Genomic DNA, 13,458 nt, shown 5'->3' with positions numbered 1-13,458 from the left:
GATAAAACTTGTGAACGGTTTCGAATGTAGTGTCCTTAAAATTCAACTTTTACTAGTTTCCAAAAACTCAAGACCAAGCCTCATTTCAAAGAATTAAACCTGACATTTCACTTGACCCATACTCGAAATATTTATGATTATTCTTGTATATTTTTGTGAGCGCCCATTATGACCTATAATTTTGTATTGACATTATATTATCATACATGTCTCTTTTTTTCACATTGTGTTACAGTATTATTATGTTGTGGTGACAGATATATTGGATCATGCTGATCTTAATTGTTTCTTTGCTATGCGCTATTCTTCTATATACGAGCACTGCTGGTCACCGGCAGATATGTTCCGTTTACCTTTATCCGGTGTAACTATTGCCCCTTGCCCTTGCTCCTGCCCTGCTTCAATATGTCCGCTACATACCGTGGCTCCATCTGCGCAGGCGCTGCTCTACCGGCTTTTCTGGCTGATCACGTACTTCCGGGTCACTTGGGGCCCCATGTGCTTCCGGTTGTCGGCAGATTGGTCCAGAAGGCTGGCGTGATCTACGCTGCGCAGCTGCGCCGGGGTTTTTTAAGTTATGGGTCCATTATAAATAGCGCGGTTATGTTCACCCACCACCAAGCGCCCCCTGAGGAAGGTACACGCACCGAAACGCGCGTCGGGGTGGTCCGGTGTCCCCTGCGTTGGCTCAGGTCCTCCAGTCCAGGTGATATGCTTACTACTTTGTTCACTTCATGTCTGTAGCCATATGATTTTACCAACTATATGGGAGTTCTAAAGCACTTGCTATTGTGGCTTATTTGACATTGGATATATACTATCTCTATGACATGTTGCTTGCTATTCTTATCCTGTGGTGAGCCTGGGCGAACGTTAGGGGTCACTATATACCTTGGGTGACTATTATTTCTTTCATGTTGCTACTGGCATCTGTTTGTCATCTACCAGTCTCACTACACGCTGTCTGGTTTCTCTGTTATGGTTTTTATGAAGTACTATTAATAAAAATTTAATTTTATGGGATTCTATGACTGCATGTGTCTTGTCTTTGGTTCTCGAAATTGTACTTACCGGAAGTTATTAGTGATACAGTGGCGTTTGTAAGACTTGACAATTTGCTAAAAATTTAGATGCTTATACATGTGACGTAACTCATAGAATCCTAGAGTATTAGAGTTGGAAGGGACCTCCTGGGTCATCGTGTCCAACCCTCTGCTCAAAGCAGGATTCACTAAACCATCTCAGACTTCTGTCCAGCCTCTCTTTGAAGACTTCCATTGAAGGAGAACTCGCCACCTCTCATGGCAGCCTGTTCCACTCACTGATCACCCTCACTGTCAAAAAGTTTTTTCTGCTATCTAGTCTGTATCTTCTCCCTTTCAGTTTCATTCCATTGCTTCTCGTTTCCAAGTGCAAATGAGAAAAAACTCACAAACTCTTCGACCAATAGAATTTGGTTAGAGAAACATAAGTATGTACAAATATACTTGTCGAATCCTTAGAATAAAACCACCCTGATGATTTTGCAATTGATGCAGGCCTGGCTTTGCTTCTCCTCAATGATCGTTGGAGTCCACCTATTGTCAATTCAAGTCAAAGATGACCATGACCAAAGTGGGAACTGCTTTCTGTCTCATAGAGTGGAGTCATGAGTGGAAGAACCCCCTTTATGATTGATATATATATATATATATATATATATCTCAATCAACCTAAAAGATCAAATAGACAATGGTAGTTCTGATAGGAGAAAGCCAACATTTGAAGTTGGCCAGCATTGACTTACATATTGGTAACCTCATGTTTTTTTACTTCTAGTTACGCAGCTTTAATAGCGGATTGGCCCGTGGTGGTTCTCGGAATGTGTACCGTACTCATCGTCGTCTGTGCCCTGATTGGCATTTTGGTGCCTGATCTCCCAGACTTTTCTGATCCTCTCCTGGTATGTATGCTTGTGGACATTACTTTCCAAATTTCTGTGTGTGCAGTTTTATTAGTAATATGTGAAATCCAAACCGATATTGTAACACATGGAAAATCGCATTTATACTTTCCCTAAAATACCGAAATTGTATTTATTATGTTAAAAAAAATTTTTTTACCTGTGGAATAACTTGACGTTCCTGGGACCCAATGCAAAATCCATTACATGGCCCCACTGGTGACTTCTTTTGTGGCTTTTTTAATTGGAGCCTGTTGCCCCAGATCAGGGTGAAAATAGTGTGATTTGATTGTTGAAAAAAATGATGCTAGAAAATGTATAATAAAAAAAAAAAGATGAGACGGAATATAATAAATGTTGTACTTGGCCAAATCTTGGATTTGATACATCTGTGTTTTTTTGCAATCACAGATCTAAAACATGCAATCAGTCTTTGAAATATGAAATATGTGAAGCAAAAAGGTTATTTTGGGAATTTTATTATTTTTCAGAATTTCATAACAGGAGATGGTTTTTATCAGATGTCTAAGAGCGCTAAGCTTGATTTATAAGTTGTATGATTCCAATTTTTAGATTTAACTGAGACACTAACATTGTAGGAAAACTATATAAGTTAAAAGTACAATGCTGATGGCAAAAATTACTCCTTTTTCTCTATATATTTGACGAGTTTAAGGGGTATTAAATCAGTTTTGAAAAATGTGGCTACTTTATTCAAAAAATAGTGGCACACTTGCACAATGATTTTGTCTGATATTTTTACTTAGATGACCCGTAATAACCAATAGGTAGATTGTATGACCACAAGAGATTAGACAATGGGTTTTTACTGCATCAAATTCATTATGACATTCCTGATTCAGCAGATATTTTTTATATACTCAATTTGCCTAAAACTAGTGAAATGGTGGCCAACTGTGCCCCATTTTGCTGGATTCCTTTGAGGCGCAGGAAGAGGTTAAAAATATAAAGTAATTTTACTCACATGTCCTGGGCTTGCCTCTCACCTGACCTGCCACCGCAGCTCTCTGCTTTTTGTCCTCCATTAGCATGGGATCGGTCTTGGGATCGGTCTTGGGATCGGTCTTGGGATCGGTCTTGGGATCGGTCTTGGGATCGGTCTTGGGATCGGTCTTTGGATCGGTCTTTGGATCGGTCTTTGGATCGGTCTTTGGATCGGTCTTTGGATTGGTCTTGGGATTGGTCTTGGGATTGGTCTTGGGATTAGGGTTGGAATCGGTCATAGGACAAGACAGGCGAGTACAAACTTATCATTTTTTTCAAACCCTTCATGGCCTTTTAGTTTTTATGCTTTGGGCTCTGCAGGGGCCTTGCTGCGTAATAAGTGTGTGTTTTGTACAGGTTCAAGCAAAACACGTTTTGGAGATTCACTCATATCAGTTGACCATTTTTAATTTAGAGTTACACCATGTTTCTCAGTTACATTAACTGAACAAACTGTCATTAAATCTGGTTGACTCAAAGGTGACTTTGTTCCTATTCACAAGTTATATCACATTATGGAGAAGGGATATGAAGCAGAAGCTCGGAGAAAGTGGATGCAGTCACGTTGACACTCTTGCTTAGAGATCCTATAGTTGAGGTAGAATTTCCTTAAACCTGTCATAGGCATTTGCTGAAAGTGGCCAGTGATTTCCAAATATTTTTGAAGGAATCCTCATTCCAGAAGTGGACCCTCAGTAGATATCAGATTGTTGGGCTGCTCTTTGGTGATGAGTAAATGGATCTTTTTGAGCTTGTTGACTGATGATGAATGACCATGCTTTACAATGAGAGTTATTTTTTGATAAGTTGACTTTCGATGATGTTGAAGTCTTATATGTCCTTGGGGGTGATGACTGAATGAATAGATGTCTGTGAGGAGACATAATAAGCATGTTAGATGATCAGCAGTTGTAGCCCCAGGCATTTAATATACAGAGCCTGTCATCTCCAGCCTGGAGTCATCAGTTGTCATCCACCTGTTGGAGGCAGTAACCTCTGACCTGTAGGATCTGACCTCTTTCTGCACATCAACTTGTTTGTGATTCTATTGTTGTCATTGATGACATTCCTTTCATCTTGTCTTACAGGGGTTCGAGCCCAGGGGGACTGCCATCGGCCAAAGACTAGTGACATGGAATAACATGGTGGAGAACACAGGATATAAGGCAACGTTAGCCAATTATCCATTCAAATATGCAGATGAGCAAGCAAAAAAATAGTTAAGTCGTTTGTATGTATTTCCTGTGTCAGTAATTGCAAAAATTTCATATTTGGCAATAGTTAATTTGAGAAATTGAAATTAGTTTTTTTTTGGCTAACACAATGCTTTTTTTTTTTTTTTTTTTTGCTCTTCTTCAATAAATGTAGGCCAAATGTTTCCAAAGCTACTGTACAACAGCCCAAAGTCTCCTCTGCATAGGCATCTGGAATGATGGTCTTTGGGCATCATTCAGTACTTGGCCTTGGAAACATACAGTTATGTCTGAGCCTTCGACCATAAAGTATAAAGTTCTGGTGGGAGACGGGAACATTGGAGATCCTAGGAGTTCATCTTGACTACCTCTTCTGGATCTTGACACCTGAAAGCCAAAGCCAGACATTGGTGATGCCCAACCCAGCCATTATATTTTTGAAAAAATATTTTTTTAAAAGGCAACCATACGATGCCCAAAAAGCCTCGTTAGCTTAGGATCTTTGGATCATGGGGTTTGTTTGTCATACAGTGACCTTGGCAACATACAACACTGTTTAGTCCACTGCCATAAGGTATGAACTTTTGATGGGAGACTGGAATATCCGAATTGCCATGTAGAGATCTCGGAGTTTAATCTGGATTACTTTGGGCCCCAATGAAAAATCTTTATTAGGTCCCCCAACTATATTGTGTAATTTGGTGTCTGGTTATGTCACACGGGGACCTTTAGCGCTTAAAGCCTCTTACACACGTTAGACTAAAGTCGACCAAACATGCCAATATCGGCGGCTCGGACGACAGTCTAATGTGTGTGGGGGCCTCTTAACTTTCCTTGGCAAATGATGTTGAAGAAGAAAAAGATACGGCATTTCTAATTTCAGACTGCCGATCCTTGTCTTTCTCGATGAGATAAACCACCACCACCAGAGGAGTCTGGCAATGATACTCTTGTAGACAACACAACCAACCATTGTTTGGCCAACTGCTATCTATTGTGTATGGCGGACTTTACTTAGGCACCAGGTCCTGAATGACACTGCTACCCAAGCTATGTCCTGACTATAACAAGATTATTCCAGTGTGCAGGGGTAGCTACGGACTGACATTGGCTACTTGACTCCTGGGATTTGTCTGGCTTGAGATACAAAGTAAATTCATAATGATAAGCTTCCCTTTTGTAGTCCACATTTGGCCATATTAATGATTTTCCAGTGTCTTTAGATTCACGCTGTGTCTTGCAATAAGAGACGCTTGTAAGTATCAGTGGGGGGGCAGCTTCTCTAAACAAGGCGGATGCTGCCGAAGAACAAACAAAAGCTTCTGCCCAAAACAAAGAACAAAGCCGTCAACAGCTCCCATCTCCAGAGTATACAATAGTTTTCCAGCACATTTCCAAAAAGACGCCTTAAGGTACCTTCACACTAAACGACTTTGCAACGATAACGATAGCGATCCGTGACGTTGCAGCGTCCTGGATAGCGATCTCGTTGTGTTTGACACGCAGCAGCGATCAGGATCCTGCTGTGATATCGCTGGTCGTTGCTGAAAGTCCAGAACTTTATTTGGTCGTCAGATCGGCGTGTATCGTCGTGTTTGACAGCAAAAGCAACGATGCCAGCAATGTTTTACAATGGTAACCAGGGTAAATATCGGACGCCCCCTGAGGAAGCGGTAAAGATTGAACGCGAAACGCGCGTTGGGGTACGGACTCCAGGACTCTGACAGGACGCCTCTACACATATGGGTAATTCACTTGCGTAATGTGTGATTTATACAATTATGTTGGCGCACTGGGGACATGTGGGGACTCTTAGAATATTGGAGCATACCATTTGGTTTAACCGACACATGCCCTTTTATAGCCAAATGCATGTGTGTATGCATTAGTTTCGCATGCAATTTTTACATTAGTTGATTATATTACCACTGTTCTGTCTCAGTACCTGGATCCTTTCGATGTACGTATGGATATAGTCACTATGTGCTTTTTACTTAGTATTTATTATGATATGGTATATTAATATTTATGTGACTGATTTTTGTCAATAAAGATAAGTTTTTGTATAAACTATTGGCTAGTTTTGACTCTTGGTTCTCCTGTTATGCTATCATTGGTAATTAGAGTCGCCGTATATACTTATGCGATATTTCTAACTGACGCCTGTTTTTGCCGGAATGTAAGTATGTAGTGTTTGTTTTTTTTTACGTTTACGCTGGTAACCAGGGTAAACATCGGGTTACTAAGCGCGGCCCTGCGCTTAGTAACCCGATGTTTACCCTGGTTACCAGGGGACTTCGGCATCGTTGGTCGCTGGAGAGCGGTCTGTGTGACAGCTCTCCAGCGACTAAACAGCGATCGGCATCGTTGTCGATATCGCTGCAGCGTCGCTTAATGTGACGGTACCTTTAGTCCCAGTGGGCAATATCCAGTTGAAATATCCTGGGTATAGAATTATATTATCTCTGCGTATATTTGATAAAATGTAGGTGATTGTTTTGGTGGATGTTTTTTCTGATCTAAGCCTATATTCATCCCATTGTCTTCTGTTACAGTCATCAGCCTGAACGATGGTCAGAAGATCACTACGAAAGAGAGAAAAGACAGGTAGACTGGGACTTCCATAAGGACAGCTTTTTCTGTGCGGTGCCAAGTAAGTCTCTCCCATGTAACGGTGTGATAACTGTGAAATAAGTTTTTTTTGTCCCAAGGGGTTTGAGATGAAATATGCCCTCAAAATTATTTAAAGTTAACTGCAAATGAAGTTGTAGACCCAACTGAACTCTATTCTGTGACTTCCAAAGACATTGATGTGTCTGCCTTGAATTATCCAAGTAGGGTTACACTTGAGCTTCACTTAGGGAATGGTGGGTTATTATTCAGGTAATTAAGAGGATTGGCAAGGAGTGCACATGCTGATAGTCTCCAAAGCCCCCCATACACCTTAGAGAAAGGCTTACCAATTTTGGTGGGACTGGTCTCACACCTAAAGTGTATTTGGCAACCTGACTCTTCCCCAATAGATGATGTTGGGGTAGAGAATGAATTGTTGAATCTCAATGTCCGATCCTTGTGTTCTCACAGGACATAAGTTCCCTTCATTGGAGTCGGCAGCTTACTCCATTTTTCTTCATTAAAAATACCGTACATCTTGCTATCGAAGGTGTATAGACATCTGAATGGTGATATTACGAACACATTTTGGACCAATAATATACATTTTGGCTTATTATATGGTACAAAAACATATAGAGGAGAGACCATAAAATGGGGTTAGAAAGTTGTGTTTCAAGGGTTCCGTCAAGGTGTGAATGTTGCGACTCATTAGCGGGAATGGTGGTGGCCATTGGACAGTGTCTAGAACCAAGAGTCACATGTAAATCCAACAATTTTTTTTTAATTTTTGGCATTTTATAAACCAGATTATTTTTCTCTTTCAGATGACCACTATTCTCGAATTGTATTTACCTCAGTGAATGGACAGAGTCTATGGAATTTGCAAGCCATCAAGTCCATGTGCAATATAGACAATACAAGAGTAAGTACAAAAAAATGTCAAATATTTGACGCATTCCTGAAATTCTTTAAATGTAAGTGTTTCAGAAGACCCTGGTCTCTCTACATCGTAGGGTTGGGATATTTGGATAGTCTCTGCTATTTGTATGGGTCCCATGGATAATGTTTAAGAGTAAATATGGGGGGAGGGTTGATGGTAGTTTTCTTTAGAAATTTTTTTGTATGTCTCTGGGTTAGGAAAGGAGCTGAGTGACAAAAGTGTCGTTCCCACTGTGATTTGGGGAATTCCATTAAATTGTTAAATTACTGAAAATTCACACTGGGATGTAGGCATTCCCCAATGATTCCCTAGAGCAATACTCAGTCATTATATTGCCTTGGCAAAAACTTGTATATAGTGACAAAAGTTTGTTACCCAAAGGAACCAACAAAATTACAGAAAACCCACTGGGCAAAACTCACAAACTCAACCTCATTGCATTCCTTTTTCCTAAATGTAGAAGGGGCTATTGATTTGTGAATTTGGTTTACACCACAGATCCGAGCAGGACATGTCTCCTTTTTTTTCCGCAAAAATGAAGGACATATGAAAAGGCACATAGATTATAATTGGTCTTGATTTATTCGTAAAAAATAAAGGATAGTTCATATACCAAAAAACTGACGGCCGATCTACATCCTTCATCCTGCATTGAAACACAAGGCGTCTTCCCACCTTGATTAAGCCGTCAGGAATCTGCGCAGTTTAGAATTCTCATCCAGTGGGTGCTAGTTCATGAGCAATCTTTATATGAAAGAATTGTCCCAAAAAGATCCTTTCGCCCCATCACGATATAACAATGATATGTATGGCCAGTTTTGACTCAATGGACTAAAATGTGTATCGCTGACTTGGCGTAATGAACGTCTGCAAGGCGAATGTTCTTTCAATGTTTGTTCACCCATCATCCTGCTTCAATCTAATGTGTATGACCGCCTTAAGGATCTATAGGGTTTTGCTCGTAGATTATATAAAGTGGCGGGGGATCTATTCTACATGAGGAAACGGCTCAATTCCCAGGCCTGGGTAATTATGGGCAAGTCACTAATGGAATTCAGATGCCGAACATTCCTAATTTAACTTTTCTTAATCACTGTAGGACACACAAGCAATTAAACATGAAATACAAACTGTTCTTGCCCTTTAGTTATGGTTCACGCCAAGCAGTAAAAACGGCCTCATTACAGAGGGCGCTGGAGCAGTAATCTAATTATGGAAGACATGGCATTTAACCCCCCGATGTGTACAGTTACTCAACATGCGGAGAACGTATATAATGAAATTTTTATAGCTGACCAATTCAGATTTGTAAATGGTAATTTACCAGCAACATCAAGGACTAGTCTTTAAGCTTGTGGTCAACTAACGATATTTTGGTCCTGATGGCCATCACCCAAATCTTGGCCAGTTTTAGTCAACTTTAGACCCTCTATGTTTCAGAGCCAATATTTATTTTGAGCTTCAGAAAGTCTTTTCTAATTTTTTTATTTTTTTTCCTTCAATCCTACAGATCAGATCCCACCCACAGTTTTCAGACCTGTGCCAGAGGACCACCGCAGACTCGTGTTGCCCCAGCTGGACCTTAGGAAACTACATTGCCATCCTTAACAACAGATCTTCATGCCATAAGATTGTAGAGCGGGATGTGTCTCACACGCTAAAATTAATTCGTACCTGTGCCAAATATTATCATAACGGAACGTTGGGACCAGACTGCTGGGATACAGCCGCCAAGAGGAAGGACCAGCTGAAGTGTACAAACGTGCCTCGAAAATGTACGAAGTATAACGCCGTTTACCAGATCCTCCATTATCTGGTAGACAAAGACTTCTTCAATCCAAAGAATGTGGATTTCTCTAGTCCAGTTTTAAGGCACAGCATGCTCTTCTCCCCGACCGAAAAAGGGGAATCTATGATGAACATTTATCTAGATCGTTTCGAGAACTGGAATTGTTCTGATGGTGTAACATCCGTCACGGGAATAGAGTTTGGAATCAAACACAGCTTATTTCAAGACTATCTCTTAATGGATACTGTGTATCCGGCAATCGCCATTTTAATTGTCCTCTTGGTCATGTGTATATACACAAGATCAATGTTTATCACGCTAATGACCATGTTCGCCATAATTAGTTCACTGATTGTATCTTATTTTCTCTATCGTGTCGTATTTAACTTCGAGTTTTTCCCCTTCATGAACCTCACTGCACTGATCATTCTCGTCGGAATTGGGGCGGACGATGCTTTTGTCTTGTGTGACGTCTGGAATTACACAAAATTTGACAAACCTCACGCGGAGACCTCAGAGACGGTTAGCATCACCCTGCAACATGCTGCTCTTTCTATGTTTGTCACCAGCTTTACCACCGCAGCGGCCTTCTACGCCAACTACGTCAGCAACATCACTGCAATCAGGTGTTTTGGAGTCTATGCTGGCACCGCTATATTGGTTAATTATCTTCTGATGGTCACATGGCTACCTGCCGTAGTTGTCCTACATGAACGTTACCTCCTCAACATTTTTACCTGTTTTAAAGGTCCTCAACAACGACCTTATAATAAGAAAAACTGTTGGAATGTAATGTGCCAGAAGGTACAGGAGTTTCTCTTTGCAGTTTCGGAAGCATCAAGGATTTTCTTTGAGAAGGTATTGCCTTGTATTGTCATCAAATTCAGATATGTATGGGTGTTTGGTTTCCTGGCCATAACGATCGGTGGAGCATATATCGTATGTGTCAATCCAAAGATGAAACTCCCTTCGTTAGAACTTTCAGAATTTCAAGTGTTTAGGTCTTCCCATCCATTTGAGCGATACGATGCGGAGTACAAAAAGCTCTTTATTTTTGAGCGTGTTCACCATGGGGAAGAGCTTCATATGCCTATTACTATCGTCTGGGGAATCTCTCCAGAAGACAATGGAGATCCCTTGAATCCAAAAAGCAAGGGCAAGCTCAAACTGGACAGTAGCTTTAATATTGCCAGCCCTGCCTCTCAACAATGGATTTTGAATTTTTGCCAAAAGTTGAAAAACCAAACGTTCTATTATCAAACGGATGAACAAGACTTCACTAGTTGTTTCATTGAGACCTTTAAACAATGGATGGAAAATCAGGACTGTGACGAACCTTCTCTTTACCCTTGTTGCAGCCAGTCAGGATTTCCATATAAGCAAGAAGTTTTTGAGCTCTGTATCAAAAGGGCTATCATGGAGCTCGAAAGGAGCACCGGTTACCATTTAGACAGCAAGACCCCTGGCCCGAGGTTTGACATTAATGACACCATCAGAGCTGTGGTGTTGGAGTTTAAAAGTTCTTACCTTTTCACCTTCGCTTATGAAAAGATGCACCACTTCTACAAGGAGGTTGACGCTTGGATCTCAAAGGAGCTCCAGTCTGCTCCAGTTGGGCTCAGCAATGGATGGTTTGTTAGCAACCTTGAATTTTATGATCTTCAAGACAGTCTTTCCGATGGAACCCTGATTGCCATGGGATTATCTGTTGCCGTAGCCTTTAGCGTCATGCTCCTTACTACGTGGAACATAATTATAAGTCTGTATGCCATAGTTTCCATAGCGGGCACTATATTTGTTACTGTTGGCTCCTTAGTTCTTCTCGGATGGGAACTCAACGTTCTAGAATCTGTCACTATATCTGTTGCCGTGGGTCTATCTGTGGATTTTGCCGTACATTACGGCGTCGCTTATCGTCTTGCGCCAGATCCAGATCGAGAAGGGAAAGTAGTATTTTCTCTAAGTCGCATGGGTTCCGCTATTGCTATGGCTGCACTGACAACCTTTGTGGCTGGAGCAATGATGATGCCTTCAACTGTTCTGGCCTACACCCAGTTGGGTACTTTCATGATGTTGATTATGTGCATTAGCTGGGCATTTGCTACCTTCTTTTTTCAATGTATGTGTCGTTGTCTGGGGCCACAGGGAAGTTGTGGTCAGATTCCATTGCCAAAAAAGTTACAGTTCAAAGCCTTTTCGCAAGCGTTGTCCTCAACCACCACCGAAAGGGGACAGAACAAGGTGAATCACAGTACTAAGTATCAGATAGACACCCGAAGTACAAAGACAGAAATAGAACATGAACACTATGAACTGGAACCTCTAGCATCACATAACAGTAGTACATCTTGAGGGACAAGTTGCAGAAAGGAACTTGAGATGTTCTTTACGCACACAATTTTGCGTCACCCTTTTACAAATTGCATACAGCATAGTACCCTTCTTGGCAGACTGTGTTGAGCCAAGGCTTACTTATGCCTCTGTGATCCATTGCTTGGTGTTCTTATCTATGCCCCATGAGAAATATTCAATTCTGAAGCCATTGATTAGCTCCCACTTTGGGATCGTCTGGTCAAACACATTCATCGTTGGTGGGATGTCCTCTTTGAGTGGAGCGAGAGCATAGTAAGGGTTTTATATAAGCACGCCATGGCTGTTTTCATTTAAGAACAGCGCCACACCTGTCCATAGGTACAGTGTGGGATTGTGAGTCCCCTTCATTCATTGTAATGGAGTCGAGATACAATAACAGACACAACGCATGACACGGCAGCCCTGTTCTTGGAAATGCCCCAACTATTCCATAGAGGGCCAGTAAACCCTAAATTTTTGAAGAAACTAACTAGACAAAACTGGTACTGTGTTACATCCAGTGTGGGGTCTAAGGTGACTGTTCTTTTTCTTTTTTCTTTTTTTTTATTATTTTTAATTCAGAGTCATTCTCTGTTCTCTGAGCCTCAACCTTAGGTGTAACGAGTGGATCAGTTTTGCTCTAGAACAGAGAATGACTCTGATTTAAAAAAAAATATTAATAATAATAATAATAAAAATATATATATAATTTTTTTTTTTTTTTATACTTTCCAGAATTATAAAACTTTTTTTTTTTTTTCTTTGCCACTTGAGCGCACCAAGGCAATGCTTCCAAATCTAGAAGGAATGTGACTAAAGGAAGAGGCGTAAAGTGTGTGTGGAAATGAAATAGCACTTCACAGCAACCGTCGTGTACATCGTCCCTCGCATTTCAATTCATGAATGTCAGTTTTTAGACCAAAATGTCGGGAATCTGACACTAAATCTGTCCACAAAGTGATGTAATTCATGGTCAAGTGCAATTCTTTTGATTGTCTTATGCCAAACATTGATGCCAACGTGCCTGCTGTATTAAGAGAGATATCAAAGTTTATGTCAATAAAACCATATAGAGTAGTGTGTCTTTCTTCTATAGTTTTTTGTATCCTTTTTCTTTAAAGGGAATCTGTCAGCAGATTTTTTTGCCATGTAATCTGACAGCAGAATGATGTAGGGGCAGATCTAGCTGAGCTAGGACCTGGGGTTTTGCTGACATTTCCATGCATTGTCCTGGTCCGAAGGACAGACGTGCCGAAGAAGAATTTTCCAAGGGGCCGGATTGGTGGAGGGTTCAGAGCTCCGACCCCCAATGATCAAGATGACACGGTACACGATAGTGACATGCCATGACGTTTTATGATGGTACTCATAATGCTGCTGAAATTGTGGGACCAAAAATGTCCTGGGCAACCCAAAATGCTAAATCAAATCCTAAAATAATAGTACATGGCACGAGTGATCATTATACAGACATGGGCCGAGACCCCATGGAAGGCTTCAGATGCTGAAAACGGATGGATTAGACTGACACTGAAAGCTAAAACTGACCAGCACCTAACGGACTGAAGTGTGAACATGTCCAAGGTGCTCTAACTACTACATACAAACCAACAGCAGACAC

The 13,458-nt window shown here is 40.9% G+C and overlaps 1 protein-coding gene across 3 annotated transcripts in view; it reads left to right on the top strand.

Moving 5' to 3' along the window:
- Nucleotides 1-12,931, top strand: part of DISP1 (dispatched RND transporter family member 1) — an 86,643-nt gene extending 73,712 nt beyond the window's left edge. For all 3 annotated transcript variants that reach the window (XM_077282212.1, XM_077282214.1, XM_077282213.1), the window contains 5 exons: nt 1,819-1,942; nt 4,036-4,166; nt 6,696-6,793; nt 7,581-7,678; nt 9,207-12,931. In XM_077282212.1, the coding sequence (XP_077138327.1) occupies nt 1,819-1,942; nt 4,036-4,166; nt 6,696-6,793; nt 7,581-7,678; nt 9,207-11,837 (3,082 nt within the window). In that variant the 3' untranslated portion in view covers nt 11,838-12,931. The remainder of the gene's footprint in view (nt 1-1,818; nt 1,943-4,035; nt 4,167-6,695; nt 6,794-7,580; nt 7,679-9,206) is intronic.
- Nucleotides 12,932-13,458: the final 527 nt, after the last annotated feature.

Source organism: Ranitomeya variabilis, chromosome 2 (assembly GCF_051348905.1).
Source record: "Ranitomeya variabilis isolate aRanVar5 chromosome 2, aRanVar5.hap1, whole genome shotgun sequence".
NCBI lineage: Eukaryota > Metazoa > Chordata > Amphibia > Anura > Dendrobatidae > Ranitomeya > Ranitomeya variabilis.
Note: the sequence above shows the minus strand (reverse complement) of the source record. Positions and strands in the feature narration are given on the sequence as shown.